At 41.8% G+C, this 17,656-nt stretch overlaps 1 protein-coding gene across 1 annotated transcript in view; it reads left to right on the top strand.

The window, feature by feature from the left end:
• The first annotated feature begins 1,203 nt into the window (after window positions 1–1,203).
• The window catches only part of PRKCE (protein kinase C epsilon), a 271,209-nt gene continuing 254,756 nt past the window's right edge, over window positions 1,204–17,656 (top strand). Inside the window, exon 1 of the mRNA XM_042811519.1 lies at window positions 1,204–1,865. Coding sequence (XP_042667453.1) covers window positions 1,518–1,865 — 348 coding nt within the window. The 5' untranslated portion in view covers window positions 1,204–1,517. The remainder of the gene's footprint in view (window positions 1,866–17,656) is intronic.

Here is a 17,656-nt window from a genome sequence, read left to right as displayed (position 1 = left end):
CGCGGCCGGGCCGGGACACAGCCTCGTTCCTCCCAGTCGGGCAGCGGGAGGCCGCTTCCCCCGGCGGCGCACGGCACTTCCCGGAGCTCGCACACCGCGGGGAAACTCTTCCTCCGGCCCGGCCCCCGCTGACGTAACGGTGCCTCTGCCGCCGCGGCCCGGCGGGCGGAGGCGGCGCGGCCCGGGGTTCGGCGCTGTCAGGCGGCGGCGGTGCTCCGCAGCCGCTGTTCGTCGCGGGGCCGGGGCGCGGCCGGAGGGCTCCGAGGGGCGACTCTGTAGTGAGGAAGAGCTAGCGATCTGGGCTCAGGGGAGTGCGTCCCTCGCCCGGCTGGTAGCGCCGCGCGACGACCTGGGGAATGCAGGAGTAGAACCTGAGGGGCTATTTAAAGCCTGGGAGGAAGGCGATCGAGGATGTTTTTTTCCATGCCACTCTTATCCCGGGAGGAGGGAATAACAACAGCGATAATAAGAGTAATAAGGAATAAGAAATAAAATACGACGCGAATCGGTGAAACGCGGCAGGGAGGGCCGGAGAGCGGTGAGGAAGGCGGCTGGGACGCAGCTCCCGCCGCCGAAGTTTCCGCACGCCCTCCTGCTCCCGCTGCCCGCGCTCCCCGCACACGCACGCACACACACTCGCTCGCACACTGACGTCTTTTGCGCATTTCCTGCACGAGCGGCGGAGCGGCGGCGGGAGGCGGGTTGGGCTGCGCGCAGCGAGCGAGGGAGGAGAGCAGGAGGCAGGCAGGGAGGCGGCCGGGCGGGAGGGAGGGACGCGGGCGGGGGGCGGCCGGCGGGAGGGAGGCGGCGGCTCTGCCCATCGCCAGGGCGGCGGCCGCCCAGCCGGAGCCCGCCGAGAGCCGCGCGGCCCGCTCGGCTCCGCTGCCGTCGCCCCCCCGCCCCATGCGCGGGGGTCGCCGCGCCGGCTCCTCGGCCTCGGCGGCGGAGGAGGAGGAGGAGGAGGCGCGGGACGGGCGGCGGCCGCCGCTGCCTCTGCTGGAAGGTGCCCGGGCGGCCGCTGGGCGAGCGGGGAGCGCGCAGTAGCAGGGCTGGTGGGGCGGCCGGTGCCTCCGCCTCGCGTGTGCGGGTATTGTTGTGCTGCCGGCGGGCAGGGCTGGCGGCTGCGGGAGCCTCGGGTCGCCGCGCTGCCCCCTTCGAGGAGCCCCGGCCGGGATTATGGTGTAGGTGCGGGGAGGAGGCTTTCGCTCGGGGTCCGCGCCGCCCGGATCGGGATCGCCTTCGGGGGTTCCTGCAGCCTCCCCCTCCCCTGCGGCCCCCCTCCCTTGTTTTCCGTTAGAAGCACGGGCGAGAAAATAAATGCATTCACTGGGTGTCGCAAGAGCGAAGGCGAAATAATCCAAGGTAACGGCGGCGGCGACGCGAGGGGACCCGCACGGCGTCCCGCTCCCCCTCTCCCAGACCTGCCCCTATTTATTGGCGAGCCCTCCTCCCTCTGCTCTGTGCGAGCGCGTCGTGCCAGTGCCTGATCCCGGGAAAGTGCTGCCGTCTGTCCAGCCATGGTGGTTTTCAATGGCTTGCTGAAGATCAAGATCTGCGAGGCAGTGAATCTGAAGCCCACGGCGTGGTCCTTGAGGCATGCGGTGGGCCCCAGGCCGCAGACCTTCCTGCTGGACCCTTACATAGCCCTCAATGTGGACGACTCCAGGATTGGGCAGACCTCCACTAAGCAAAAGACCAACAGTCCCGCGTGGAACGATGAATTTGTCACTGACGTTTGCAACGGCAGGAAGATAGAGATGGCTGTTTTCCACGATGCCCCCATCGGGTACGATGATTTTGTAGCTAACTGCACTATACAGTTCGAGGACCTGCTGCAGAACGGGAGCCGCCACTTCGAGGACTGGGTGAGTGCCCACGCTGCCCATACAGAGATGCGTGTATTGGTGGCATTGCTCTGGGTGCAATATCTGTATTGCAGAGCTAGGTTGCAAGGGCATGCCGTGGCTCAGGAGGCTTTTCGTTATTTCCACACCGTGTTATACCCAGGTAGTTGTGATTACTGTCTATCTAATGCATGTGATCTGTAGGTATGGGAAGAAAGAAAAATACGGCGTCTCTAAGAGTTGTATAATTATCACTTCTGAAATTATGTTACATAAAGACAGGTCCAGTTATCTTGCTGTTCAAAGCCCTCAAGCAATCCATCCATACAGTATGACAAAACCCAGAGCCAGCATTTAGACCGTGTTCGGTGTGAAGTGACAAAGCCGTGACGAGGTCATGACAAGCCTTAAAAACCCAGGTCTGACCTCTGATACCAGACACTTCAGGGCCATCGTGTCACTTGAAAGCTCACTGCATCAGTGCTGATGCTCCTCCTTCCCCTAGATGGTCTGGACCCTTATGCGTAGACCTAATGCGGTGCTTCTTCAAATGCCTAAAATTGATAAAAGGATTCTGGTGGATTTTGGCCCGAAGCAGGCAGATGCTGCCCATATACACAATGTGCTGAACAGCTTCTACTGCATCTCAAAGACCCAGAGGCGAACGTGCCTCAGTGGGAGTACAAAAAAGCCACAAAATCCTTGGTCTGACTGCCTCAGGTACTGTGATTTAGTGCTGAAAATAAAACAAGAAGAAGCACAGGAAACAGGAATATACACATTTCTGCTGCTAAATGGTTAAATGGTGTATTCTTTAGATAAGATGTATAAAACAATAGTAACTGCCTTCTAATTTTAAATGTGCCCTGCCTGGCCATCCATCTGAAGTGCGTACACTCATCTTTGCATGTTTATTTGTTATGGTTAGGGTGATGTTTTGTTGGCAAGTGAAGAACCCGGGGCAAAGTGAAAATAGCAAGAGTTAACAGCTCTTTGCTTCACATATCCTTTGAAGCTCCTTTACTTTATGCAGTGGTATAAAGAGACATCAGAACAATGGCTAGGCTCTTTATGCTGATTAAGACCTAAATAACTTCACTGTTACAACTTCTACGTTTACAACTTCAAAATATTGTTTACTTCTTCTACATGTTACATTGTGATAACTAAGATCTAGCTTAATCTGGTGCTGTATAAAAGCTACACATTAGTAAGCTTGGATCATAAAACTCAGTGATAGGCAGAGAAAAAAAAAGCCGAATCAGGAAAAGACAAATGCAGCAGTATTGCAGATGTCTTTTACCTGGATTGAATGATAATTGTGTTGTGGTTCTGAAATCAGAGGGTATTTTATCGTTGAGACCAATGGAATGAGGATGTCATCATGGATTTTTAGTGAAGGAATAATAATATATTTTCCTTCTGTGCGTGGTACACGTTCTGAGTGTGTTGCCAAATCTGGAAGGACCTTGCAGGTTACTGATGCCAGGTTTAAATTTTGTTGGGCTGGCGTGTGAGGATACATCCTGGCTCTAATTTATGACGTGAGTTCAAACATCCAAACCCGTATCCTGGGTGAATAGTGGAATTTAACTATATAAGCCCATTATAAACGCGTTCTGGGGGGAACTAAATAACTGAATCAGATAAATGCTGTATTTTAATGCACCAGGATTCATTGCTGTCCAGCATCCACTGGGTGGGAGGAGACAAGAGAGGGATTGCTGTTGTGTGTTGCGTACAGAGTTGAGTATGTGGCACTGGATCGTAATTGGTTAGCTCAGTATTAAATGGTATCTAAAGCATCGTTTACTTCTTTTTTATTTTATTTTTCTGCTGTAAGTCATCATTGTCCTTGTGCAGTGCATATAATACGCAGAGAACACCACCCCCTCTGAAACACTGTTGGAACTAGAGTGTGCAGGCATTTGTAGAATTGTATTTTACTTTTCCAAAATCTCCAATTTTACAAAAGGTGTCTTTGTTATTGTAATACTGAGTGTGTTTATTGCACTGTTAATAGTTAAGGAACCCCAGAGAATTGGCTTTTACAAAATCACACTGTTTGTTCATCTGATTTCACTAACTTAAGTAAGACCAGTGGCTATGACATCTCTATAGAGCGTACAGTGATATACATAGATTTATTGTTATCTTCACCAGTGTCTGGTGTCTGTATTAAAACTTGCAAAAAATAAGTCTTCTCTGAACTAAGTTGGTTGAATGGCTGTCACAGGGCACTGAAAATGCACATGGCCTAAATCAATGTAAGACTAAGATGTGATATGCTTCTGTCTGTTTTGTTTTTTTTTTTTTCTTTCTGTTTAGTAATAGGACTAATTCCTTCATTAAGCTCTTGGCATTCAAGGCAGATGTTTTTGTAGCACCCTTCCTCAACTCTGTGGCAAGCAAATTAAAAGCAGCTATCACAGAAGCCCATTCCTCCTTCATGCTTGAAATACCAATATCAAGCTATAAACATTGTTGGAGAATATAAAATATTTTTATGCCATTCTGAGTGTTTCCCTCTAAGGAGTCCTAAAAGTTGGAATGGGTACCATGTACTTGTTGAGTTTGAGTCTGTTTGATGCAATTAATTGCATTCCCACCCCTTTTTACCTTCAGAATGATGCAACAGATCTTGCAGGATTGGACTGTCACTGTTGAAATAGCTCTGAGAAAATGCTCATATTTTGAGAGCAGCTCTTGCCAATATACTAATTGCTTTAATGCACTGAATTTTGCATAACACTGCATGCATTTCTGTAAGGAAATTTCAGTATTTGTTTTATCTGCACTAGGCCCAAGGTTATGACTTATGCTGTTACATATTTCTAGACTTGTCAGAAGTCCAAGATGAAAAAAGGACTTGCACAGAAATAATGTTTTAGCTCTTTTTTTTTTTTTTCCCCTGAAAAGAAATAATTTCTCTGTTTTGCCCCCTTGCCTACCTTGTTTTTTTTTTTCTTTTCTCTTTTCATTTATTTATTCGTTTATTTATTTTGCCATTGTTTTCATGTGCTTGTGTGTTTTGTGAAAGATGAGTTTTTTAGGAAAATACTGGGTATTTTTCTCAGTGTTAAACCTGTGCTATATCCTGGTGCCATGGTTACAGTGGAAACACTAATGATAAACAAGCACAAAGCTTGAAATCATGAGAGCGTCTATTGTATTGGAATGGGTAAGATAAATGTGCAAAATTCTAGTTCCTTTTTTCTGCAGAGTATTCAGTGGTTGCATGAATGATTTTTATATTTTCTGTCTATTTATGATATTTATATTTTCTGAACATACATATGCAGAAAAAAATGAGTTGTGGCCTAACATGCTAGTTCATATTTTACTAGATGGAAGCTTCTAAACAAAATACGTACATTTCCTTTAAAGGAGGGTCAACGAGAAAATATTTAGTTTGGTTAGTGATAGTTAAGGAGATGGCTGCTTTTCCAGTGGTGCATCAATACAGACATAGCATAATCAAAATATCAGTGTTGCAGATTTTTTTAAGTGCTGGCTACACTGCAGTTTCAAAGCAAGCTTTCAGTTGCAGACTTATTCCTGTAAGTGAATGAAACGTTATACAGAACGGCACAAAGCATTTTCAAAAGGTTATTGAGGGACTTACGCTTTGATAAATAGAAAATTCAGAATGATAAACAACATGAAAGTTCTTATTGGAAAAATAAAAACTGTATTTTTTGAGTTAGGTGATTTGTGTAATAACAAATTATTTCTTCATTTATTTTTCTTACATATTGAATATGTAAACACAGTACATGTTTGCAGCACAGTTGAGTTGATGCTGTGGCTACACTTTTATCTGTAGATTTTAAACCAGAAAGGAAGGTTCCCTTAACATCCAGCCCTGTGATTATACTTTTGTGAATTAGAATGATCAATATTTACGGGTTTGGATGACTGGTAGTATGGCTTCTGAGTTCATGTCCACTTTTCAGAGTTGGCAGTAGATGAAATCAGTGTAGCTGGACCAATGCCAAACACTCCATCTAAGGGTCTTAGCCATTAGCTTGACTGTACATGAGAAACCCTATTGAGTTGTCCTAAGAAATCCTTTTGCAGGCTGAGTAGCAGAACTTAATCAGTCAGAACGTCACAACATTTAGCAAGAAAAGCCTGTATTTCCACTCAGAATATTTCACAGCTGTATTTAGGTTAATTAATCAAGTTCAATTTTCTGCTGTTTTAAATAATCCCTAGCACTGTCAGTGGAAAATTAAAACACAGATTTCAGTGAGCTTCTCCTCGCTAGCCTTAAATATCTTCTATTCTTCCTTTATTTCTTCTTCATTGTTGCTTTGTTAAGATCTTTTTGAACATGCTTTTAAAAGCATTCTTTCATATTATTAATATTTCCATATTATTAATGTGAAGTTAGTCATGCAGCTGTGCCACCATTGTGTAAAGCAAGATTCTTATGAATTAATGCGATATCTCAGCAGCAATTTGATGGTGAATTATGGGAGATGGAAGGGGAAAAATGGACACTGTTTTATGTACTCATTTTGCTACTGAGTTACATGGTTTTCTATCATGCTTATAGCATACTACTGATGCAGTTTTCCAACTGGAAAGACTATGTCTTGGGTCTCCACGCTGCGGTCTGTAAAGTTAGGGCAATGCCACTCTGAATGTCATAATGCTTACCTCTCATAAGGTGTGACTGATGTAATGAGCAGATGCAAGCAGACTGTAGACATGGTCTGGCTTTGACATGGCTAGCAATAAGAAGAACAAGTATTTCAATGCAGTAGAAAATCTAGCAGCGCTTCAGAGAAAGGGCAATAAGGAATTGAGAAGGGAATAGCAGAGGAAGAATTAAAACACATCTGAGTCCTCAATCCTGTGTGCTGTCCATTTACTTGGGAAGTAAAGCCATCTCCTTCCTGCTTCTCATCCAAACTAACTGGGAAAACTGCTCAGGGACTTATCAGAGGATGGGTTTCTTGGGGCGGACAGTAGTGTGTTCATTTATTTAGTAGCCTTCTGCCTTTTCTGTTGCTGAAATGACACCTCATTCAGGCAGTAGATGATCTCATATAGCTGGTGAGCAGAGAATGGGGGTCACAATCATCTTATCATGGGTCACTGAATGAGTAACTGTTGAAGGTTGTCATTGGGCTAGCAGCATGTGATTGCAGTGTATTTTCATTTTTATTTTCATTGACCAGCTGAACAGGTGGTGCTGAAAGGCCTTGCATATTGTTTGTGAAAGCTTTACATTTCATCTAAGCTATGGTTCACAAGCTGCTGAAAAGCATTATTATCAGAAGAATATTTGTTGAAATGGAAGGGAAACTACTGTCCTGTTGGATAGGTTTCTGCATTACAAGGCTGGCAGTGGGCAAGGTCTGTGAGGCTGTGGTGTGAGCAGTGGCCAGCAGGGCTTTCACATGGACTTCAAGCAATTCTGAGGGTGGGCAGTTGTGAAGGGCAGAGGGACAATGTTGGAGAGTGCTTAGTACAAGTGCTTTGCCTTCTCCCCCATCCTGTCTCCATCTGAGCCTCCTCTTTTCTCTCACTGCTGTGGATGTGGTACAGTCATCATGCAGCTCACCCACTCGCTCATATCAATCCCTTTCTGCAGCTGCACAAGTCTACTCCTACTCCTTGCTAGAAATGTTCTCTCCCATCAGCTCCTGCTCACCTGCAGTGCTTCCCAGCCTTCTGAGGAGTCATGGAGGGCGAAAAACTGCCTCTGCAGCCACAGCTGTGGGGAGAGGAAAAGGGCAATGTGCGGAAAGAAAGAGATGTGGCATGGAGAGAAACCTGGAGAAGGATTATCAGTAGTGGCTGCTGCTCCAAGTACTCCAGCTGCCTCTTTAGCAGCAGCAGAAAGGTGTGTTTATAGGAGACATGATGAGCAGGCATAGGTAAATTGACTAGTTAGTGGGTGGTCTTCCAGTGCTCCCTAACCTATTGGTCATTGTTTGTTTGTTTGTTGTTTTTGGATTATTAGTATTTTTATTTTTATTTTTGCTTGCTTTGCTCAGGCTGTCAGTTTTAAAGTCCCAGAGAGTGTAGTCGAACGTGGTTTTCACTTAGCACTGAATCATCGTATTTGTAGGTCAAGATTTGACCCTATGACTGACTGAAGTTCCTCTTACTGCTTCTAAGAACAATGCTGGTACTGACTAGGACAACACTTCTACTGAGCTCTGTAGAAACTGTAGGATAATGTTGCCGGTAACATAGTTCAATTTATAGGTATTACTAGTTCTAAGCTGGACTTCTAGAAATGACCAAATCTGATGACAACTGTTCCTATGTTTTCCTTTTGAGCCAGTGTTTAGACAATGCACATCACTGTAGCCCAAGCATTTCCATAGGCACTGTGCAGAACTTCATGGCCTGTGAGTAACCCACCAAGTTCAGTGGATTCACTGGGCTCACTGAATTTTATTCAGACTGTTAAAATTCTTTCCTGAACTTAGGCCTCTGTTCCAAGGGAAACTGAGAATAAATACCAGTTAACAACATCCTTTACTTTCATTTTACCCTTACTGATTTATTCTTCTTCTGAAAATCTTATGTATGCAAGCCTGGTTTCTGCTTTCCTCAGCCATCAAAACTAAATCTCTTCCCTCCCCATCCAGAATTCTTTAAATACTGCTGAAGTGAGGATTTAAGTTGGAACTGTAGGACTTGGCCTCTAAGTGCAATTAGTTTCCACTCCCTGAACTAAACTTTAAACAAATTGGGATTGGGGTTTCAGATTTTGAAGGGATGTATGTGAATACTTTGTATAAAAAAATGTAGGTGAAAATATTTCTGATTGGAATTGAATGGTTGAATTCATTTCTGCTTTATCCAGTACTGTTTTAATCCCCTTTCCCTCACTCCATTTACTAGACTGTAAGGCAGAAAAAAGATCTATTCCATCCAGTTCATGCTGAGAGGTTTTGGAAATGATACGGTATGCCAGTAATGGGAAATCTGTAGTCAGAGGGGAGAGACTTTCCCTCCATACACATGGAAAGGTGGGGCTGGAACTATCTGGATGTGGAATAAGATCAGAAGTGTAAAGACAGCTTGGAAAACAGCCATTTTGAGGGGGAAGCAAACTAACCCTTTTGTCTCTTGCAAGGAACTAGACTTAGTAAGATCATAAGAAGAGAGCTGTTTCTCTTGTCCTTTTAAGTCATGCAAATTGTAGCAGTTAGCAGGAGTTTCTGCCATCTGGGGGCAAAGTAGTCATTACAGAAGGCTGACAAAAGTTTCAACCTTGTGTTTCTAAGTGACCACTTTCCTATTTGTCAGACAGAAGATTTTAGAATTGGCATATTTGGCAATATTAGCATGAAACTGCAACTGTAAAACTAAAACTGCAAAACATAATTTTGGAGATTGAGTAAGTTTAATGATAGTTATGTACTTTATACCATATTGTATAAGAAAAAAGGCGAATGAGTAGAATTTAAGAGCATGTGCAGAATTGCTGTCCATTCTTATCATTAGTCACAGTATCTTGAATTGCTTGTAAAGTTGATTTTAGTGTCCTCTCGCTTATATGAATTCATCTCTACGAATTAAAAAATCTTAAATTTTCATTGCTGTGACTTAATAAAAGTTACAGAAGCCAAAATCTCATGTCTGAACAGCACAGCAGAAAGATCTAGTGATGTTGTCATGTTCATCTTAAATCTAATAGGAGTTATAACATTAGTTTTATTGGAAACAGTGTTAGAGAGATGCTACATGGTTCTAATAGGATTTCCCCCACTCCCCCACATAATTCTGTAGGGCTTAAATTGTTGAAAAACAGAAGTAAAAAATAAATGAAGACTTTTGTTTTTTGAATATAAATAAAAGGCAAAGGTTGATTCCATCAGAGTTTAGCAGGCAGCCCTTTTTGCTTTGTATCAACTAACTTGAGTTGATTTAATTGTTACAGACAACAGAATCATTTTGGTGGCTTCTGATATCCTGCAGGGCAATTTCATTGCCTGTGGGAGCAAAACAGCATCAATAATGGCCAGGTGTTACCGAATAAATTTCATATCTGCCTTGTTTGAACAGCTCACATGGTATCTCTTTGTCTTTAATCTTCGTTTAGGGTAGGCAAACTTAAATTAGGTTTCAAACTGAGTATCCTTCAGCTCTTCACAGTATCAGTATGTGTCAGGCAATTTATTATGGGGAACCAGGGTTTCATAGCACATTTTAGAACTGTCTTAGTTTCATTTGGGACAGAGTTGTTTTCTTCAGAGTATCTGATATGATGAATTCTGTCCTAGCAGAAACTAAGGCAAGAACTTGTCATTTTTTTCAGGACATTGACCTTTTTAACCTGATTAAAAGTGTATGGCTTTGCCAGATACTAAAAATTTCAAGTATGTTTAGACAAGTAGTAAAGTGGCAGCAATGAAGCAGATATGGTAGTGTTATGATTCTGAAGAGAAGACGTTGCGTATTCTAAGAGAGTGTGAAGGAAATGGTTGTAATGACATTGCTTTGTTTTGTGGAACACAAGCCAGAATGATAGCAGTGTTTTCTCCTTCCTTGTTTTCTTTCAGTTTCCTTTTTATCATCTGTTCTGACTTTATGCTGCCAGTTCTCCACCGTCCTTTATCTGTTCTGGTTTCAAAACGGTCAATAAACGATACTGACCTTCACAAGATTGCCTAAGATTTTGTTGTTGGCAATGCTAGTAGGCTACATGAATGAAATATCCTACAGACAGCTATTGCAAATATAATTTTCTTGCTGGGACCATATTTACTCATTATATAAAACTTTGTGGCATTTGTCAGCTTCTCTTTATTTTGAAGTTAGGTTGATCCATGTTCTGTGAAAACAATGAAAAAGAATGTGTTAAAAAAGGAAAGGCTAGAGATCACACATGCTGCATTCACTTTTGTTTTCTTTCTTATGTGATTCAAGTTGGATTTATTGAGTAATCTTTTTTTTTTTTCTGCCTGAGTTTTTTTTGCCTTTTCCTTCCCCGTTTCACTGTATTGCCATTACACCTCTAGAACATTGGAGCTCATACCTTGCTTGTTTTCTCCTCAATTGATTGTTATCACCACATCCTTAAGGCCTGTGTCCTACCTTTTATTTCAGGTTTTTTGTTTTGTTTTGTAAATGCTTCCAAAGATATCCCTTATTGCTTTTATTCCCATTGCTCCATCACTCCCTCTTGTCACTCTGTAAGCTCATGTCAGTAGAACTTAGAAGCATCTTTGGTACCCAGAGCTCTGTGGCCTTTGCCCAGCTGTTCAGCTCTCAAGCTTGTCCCCCTCTCAAGCTTGTCCCCTCTGAGCTTCTCGGCAAGCAGCAGGGAAGTGACTGAACAGAACGGTGGCTGGCTGAGCAGTTATCTTCAATCAGAAGTGATGCACTGGATTTCCAGTTAGTTATACTTCTGAAGTGGTTTAAGAAAGAAATGTATTGTGGTAGCTTTGAGCTCCAAGCAAAATTCTTGGGTTTTAGCTGTGGGTGGGGCATGGAAGGAAGGTGATCCCTCACTGAAAACTGAGCTTTCCTAAGTGATGGAAACAGTGTTGCAATTGCAATTTTAGTAGGTACTGACTACTGGAATTAGCAGCGACTTTTTCTCACAGAAAATCCCCCGTACTGTTTGGTGGTTTGGTTTGTTTTATTGTTGTATTTTTTGGTTTTCTTTCTTTCTTCTTCTTTTTTTTTTTTTTTTTGGTTGGCTGTTATTTTTTTTTTTAATATAAAGGAGAGTTATGATTTTTTTGTCTTCAAAAATTTGCAGACCATGCTCAAGTGAAGAGTAGGCAGGCTGAGGAAGCCAAAAGAAACAGTAAGAAAATACACACTAGTATTAAAAGTTGCCATAGCCTTATTAACTGACTTTGACTTGGTGTTCCTAACTCAGAATCTCAAGGGGAGAGGCAACAGTGGCAATTTTACCCCACGTATATGAAGATCTGCATGATGTGGTGTTTCCTCCTTCTGGAGCTGACAACTGACAACCCTTAAGATCTAGCTTACAGTTCCCAAATTTCTAGGCACTACTGAGTGTCCCATATTACTTTATGTGTGTTGGGATCACACACTTTTAGGGAATCAAAGGGTTTTTTATGTATAATTCCATGAAAGCATTAACTGTATTATTACATTTGAGCTTTTTTTCTTTATCAGTAGTGGGTTAGAGCACTGCCTGTGCAATAATCAAATACAGATGCAATGTATAGGGTTAATGATAAGTATTAATACCACTTGGCTGAGATAAGATGTATGAAGTTTTGCTTCTCTCCTTCACTCTTTGTGTCTGCAAATTCTGAGAGCCATGTCAAGCCTGAGAGGAATGAAAGAAGGAAGACTTTTATTAACATCCCACAAATGTTTTGTAGAAATCGTAACACTTCTCACCTAAAAAAGCAAAACTTTATCTTTTGGCTTTTTCTGATGACCTTATGCAGTACTTTAATGTATCTATATTCAAGTTCATTACATTGAAAAGAGTATTGGTTTAGTGGTCACATTTAGGAGGTGCTTTACATAAGCATTTTTTAAAAGGTAATGTAAAAGCTTTTAAAATACAAATTCAGCTAGACTGATTTTTAACTATTCCCTGCTGAATTAGCAGCCCAGACACCATGACCTACACAAGTTCCTGTAGCCTTTAGGTGCTCCTTCCTTGCCCACTCTCACCATTTCTTTTGCCTGCTTTGTCCGTTTGTGACAAGACCCTTTGATTGGGGGGAATCATTTAGTAGGACTGAGGGGTCCTGGTTCTTTTTTGAAAGTCGTTCACTTTCCAAACAAAACTGTGCAAATGCTTTGTGAACTGTTTGTGAGCACACTCTTCAGAATGGTCAGGTTCCCTTCATGAGATTTCCTATCTGTTCGGTCAGCTGGTACATGTATTTTTGTGTTCTTCCAGTGGATATTGTTTAGGGAGTTGTTTCTGACTGGTTCTTCATTAGTAAATCAATAGTGAATAACTGGATATTTGAACAAAGAAAATTAAACTGATCTCTAGCTTCCTTTGAGTGTACGGTGGACATCAAACTGATCTTTTCTCACTTACTCCAACTATTACATCTTATTTAAAAAGTGCGTGCTCTCCAGCCAAGCACTGTTTTTGCTCTATCAGTGCTACTAATAGTACAAAGCTCTAGAGATCCTTAATGTATTCTAAAGTTTATATCTTTTTAATATCAGATTTAAGATCAGATATGAGATGTGAGAATGTCACTTTAGATTTTTATGCTGTTCCTGGGAGACTGAGATAAGAAAATATACATCTCTTATTGACATTGAATGCAAATATGGTGAGAAACAGGTACAGTTTTGGAGAAAGCTCTCAGCCCTGCAGCCACCTCCCTCTGTAACAGTATAGGCTTGCTCTGTTTGGGACTTGGATGTAGTCGTGGCTATCATCAGTAAGACAAACTGCAGGCCCAGTATTTTGTAGTACTGCCAATGAGTCTGCAGCTCTTCCAGGACTGTGAATCAGTCCTGTGTCCTGTTTGCAGACTAGCAAGTAAATTTTGTGCCCCAGCATCAGTGTGCAGTCTGCAGAACCCCTTTATGCACAGTTAAGTCAACTTTATGATGCAAATAATATGAAGTCCCAGAGACATTTATGCACCCATGAAAATTTACTCAATGACAGGGATATCCCCAGTAAAAGAGGAATGAAGCATGGAAGCCTTCTCCAAGTGTGGATGCATACATTTGGTAGGTGACAGTTTTGAATGTACGAGTTATTGCTTTCTCTTTGATAACATTCACAGTATGTTAGGTGGTGCAGTAACAGAAAATTCATAGCTCCTTCCTGGCAGACTTTACACTGTAAAATCAGGTAACTTATTATCCCACTTTTGGATGATAAACTACAACATAAGATCGATAAAGGTTCTTTACCTGTATATCAAGATAGAGGCAAAGTACAAAAGTCAACAATATGAAGCCATTCAGTAATGGCTGGTTATTATTAATAGCTGGATTATTATTAATTGGATTACAGAAATGGGGAACACCTTTATGGCTTTATTTTAAAAAAGTTTCAAAATGTCGTAGCATATCACAAAATAAAAATAGCTGCTGTTGATATTATTTGGTTTTACTTAGCATCAGTGGGATCAGGTGAGGTTCGTGAGTTCATTTTCAGAGTGCACAAAGTTCACTGTTCCTGGTCCTTATTACTTTATTGTCTGAAGTCTTTGTGGGTGTGAGATAATGTTTAAGAACTTCATCATAAAATTGAGTGCTGTGAACTGGTCAGACAAGTTTTTACCCACTTAAATTGTCCAGCTTGTACTTGTGATATAACCTTATCTCCTCTCTCCTCTGTAATTTTTGACTTTAGCTCCACTCACATAATTCTTCAGAGAAATGAGGACGTCAGTAATGAGGAATGCAGAGATGGTCACTCACTCATAATTGGGTATAAATCTTCTTATAGAATGAATAGTCCAGCCATTTGTGTTAATGGTTCTGGAAGAGATCTTTTTCAGTTTTAAATTTAACACATAGTGTTACATAGATCTTATCTATCTCAGGTAGTAATGAAATTCATTAGCCAAATATGTAAGTCTAGAGAATCTTGAGCATAGTCATCTTCATAGCATTCCTAAGAGGAAGTGTCATGGTTGAAGAAACTATTCTTCCATATCACCCAGAAATATGGCAAAGGCATTTTTATGTTTTTCATATTGGAACTTTGCAGTGGAGGTATTGATATCCTTATTTTTACTGAGAGGAGCTTGGGGCTGAGACCTAGGCTCCTGAAATGCCACCTGAGCCTGATTAATACTTGTTAGAGCTCTCTTTCTGTCTTGCAGCTTCTTCTTCTTCTATCCAGCATTCTTCTTATGCTGCTTTTCTTAGCAACTCTGTATGTTGTTCTACTAACTCATAATGTTTTATATTCCAGCAGTTGAATTTAGCATGGTAGAGGTCGAGAACAGACAAAATATAGTGTTTGTTGTTTGAAAATTGAGAAAGGAGACTTCTATTTGGATCACTCATTTGAAGAAACCGAACATTTGATTTTCCATTTTTAAGGACTTGCCTTGGACACTAGCAGTAGTTGTGATAGGTCTTTTAGACAGACTGAGGAGCGCATTTGATTTATGCCCAGGAGCAGCTGTGTGAGGCAGCAGAGCCCAATAGTTCAGTACCTAAGCATGTTTATGAAGCAGGTACAGTGAGGTTAGGGTGGTGTGCCTGCCTGACTGGCTGCTGACCTGTGGTTTACTTGATTTTGAAAAAGCCACTGTATCAGTGGACTGGATATATTAACATGTCTTGGGGTTAACATGCTATGCTTCAGTGGGACAAAGTTGGTGCAGATTTAAGCAACAGAAGTTTTATGAATTTGAGAGAAAGGGAGACAGTGGGAATCAAACGGAGGTGATAGTTTGGTTACTCACAGTTGCTTTGCAAGGTTATTAGTTGGAGCTCAAGTCAGGAGAGGAAAGAATGCAGCATACCTGCTGTAATCGTTTCTCAGTTGCATTCCATTAGGTCGTTTGATCTCATGTATATATTACTGAGCTTCCTTATCAGTATAAATGTAACAGCTGGACTTGTATGCATAATGAAGGTTTTTACTTGCAGTCTTTTCATTTGAATGGTATTAATCAGATGCTGCAGAAATGAATGTCAAAATGTGAATTGTTAAGGTTCATCATACTAAAAGAATCCAGTGACTGGAGTATCACTTTTGTAGTATAATGTAGTGCTGAAGACATTGGAGTAGAAAGGTGGTGAACTCCTAGTTTCGATTGCTTCAAGTTTTTGTCTGTTCCTGAGAATTAACTTTAAACTCACAGCTTATGCATCCCTGGATGGCCATCCAAAATTTGATACTGACTTTGCAATACACTGGTCAGTGATCTACAACAAGAAATTAGCACTCTTAGTGCTAGTCATCTCTTGGGTTTGCTTTATTTCAAACAAATGTGACTCCTGAAATACAATTAGAACAGTGGCTTCAGGGTAAATTAACAGCCTGATTTCTTACCAAATGCTTATACTAGCGTGGCACCTTTGGCTGCTGAGAAGCTATGATTTTCTTTCACTGTTAGGCAAATATGAGAAAACTTGGTGCCTAAATACAAACAATTCTCTTCAAATTCTCCTGGTGTAGCAGGTTTACTTTCCTGGAACAAAAAAACTGATAGAGCATGAGTTTTGTTAAGAAGGAATATTTTGGGTGAATAGTAGAATTGAATGAATGCTAGATGAATGCATATTTTTTTGTATTAATGTTGTTGGCAGGCCTGCTGGACAGTATGAGAACCTATCACTCATCATCACTTTCATGTGAAGTCAGCATCTGTGTCCTCACTTCTTAAATTAGGAATGTAGTACCTTAAATGCTCATCTCAAGGCTGCCATGTTTCAACAGCAAAAAAAGAGAGCATGTGGGATAGAAACCCATCAGTCGTGAAAGCATATCTGCTCAAAAATTCTGTTGCCAGTAAGAGGTGCAGTTGAAGGCCCCAGGTGAGCCCCTCTGTGTCTCAGAAGCCTGCAAGCTCAGATCCCACATTCCAGGTCTTGTGTCTTCAATGTCTCCTACTCAGCGCTATTTTCCTTCAACCCTACTGTCCAAAGAATTGTGCATTTCCAATAGCACGTTCTTCTAATACCTTGCTCTCCCATTGGTACTTGCTGTCACTGTTTTGTTGGCTTCTGTTTGCATTTTCTCACCTGAGAAGTACCTCACTTCTGCTCCTGGCAGAATTTAAAAATCATTCTGACAGCCTGCATTGATTGAAATTCCTGGGAGGCGTTCTGGTTCAGACAAAGTGGATATACCCAAAGAAAATCAGGGGTGTAGTGCCTGATTAAAAACAGAAAGAAAAAAAAATGGCTTTGGCTCAGTAAAACTGTAATTCATGAGGATAGGGAGGGATTAAATAATTTATTCTCATCTGTTTGGGTGCATATATCTGACCCATTCTTGATTTTCTTTACTATGAGAAATATAGAAAACTAGATGCCGTTCTCTACTTCTCTCTTTTTCCCCTGGAGAAAGACTGGTAGCAACTTTAATTACAGTTAACATATTTAATCATTAAAAAGCTTAATTTGAAGACCTACTTTGTTCCACTATGTTCCCCAGTGGCCTGATCCAAATGTGCTTGTACTTCTAGTGTCATAATACATTAAGGCTGTGAGTGCATGTCGTAGGAAGAGGTTACACTGACTGGAAAGGGGCACTGTGGGCAACCTCCCTTTTAGGGCTGAATGATAACTGTGTGAAAGCAGCTACAGAAGGAAAATATGTTATTCAAAGAGAACAAAAGCGAGTTCTGTCAGGTATGTCAAGGCTGAGGCGACTCAGATGAGTTATTACTGGCTCTTATTAGCATTCCTGAAAAAAGCAACGTGATTTTCTTCAGCTGGATGGCCCTCAGAAAGGGGTGAGATTCTTTCCTGCCTTTTGAAATCATCAAAGAATATGAGAGCAATCATTTCCAAAGTTATCTCTATGTCGGAAAGCCTCACTGTTCAGGATAAGCCAGGGTAAACAAAGGACAAATAGGAAGTGACTTTCAAAAAGTATGGGTTTGAACCTGCAAGATGCTGAGTGTCTCCAGTGAAGTGCTGAGCTTGCTTGATTTCCAGTAAGCTTATGGTTCTCATTTCTGACAAGATCACATCCTAAGATTACGATGACTCTCTGAAGTAAATCATATTACTGCTGTCAGCTTTTTGGGGGGGCTATAATGCTTGCAGTGCACATCATCAGTGTTCTGTATGTATATAGACTTATGCAGTGCTTGAGGAAGACAGAAACTGATCTACAGGGACTATATCACTTTCACATTTTAGTTGTTTGTCTGCTGTGCTGCTGAGAGCAC

Source organism: Centrocercus urophasianus, unplaced genomic scaffold (genome assembly GCF_019232065.1).
Source record: "Centrocercus urophasianus isolate 14NV4802_14NV808 unplaced genomic scaffold, USGS_Curo_1.0 seq_10, whole genome shotgun sequence".
Lineage (NCBI taxonomy): Eukaryota > Metazoa > Chordata > Aves > Galliformes > Phasianidae > Centrocercus > Centrocercus urophasianus.
The sequence above is the reverse complement of the archived record's forward strand: the minus strand, read 5'-3'. Positions and strand labels throughout refer to the sequence as shown.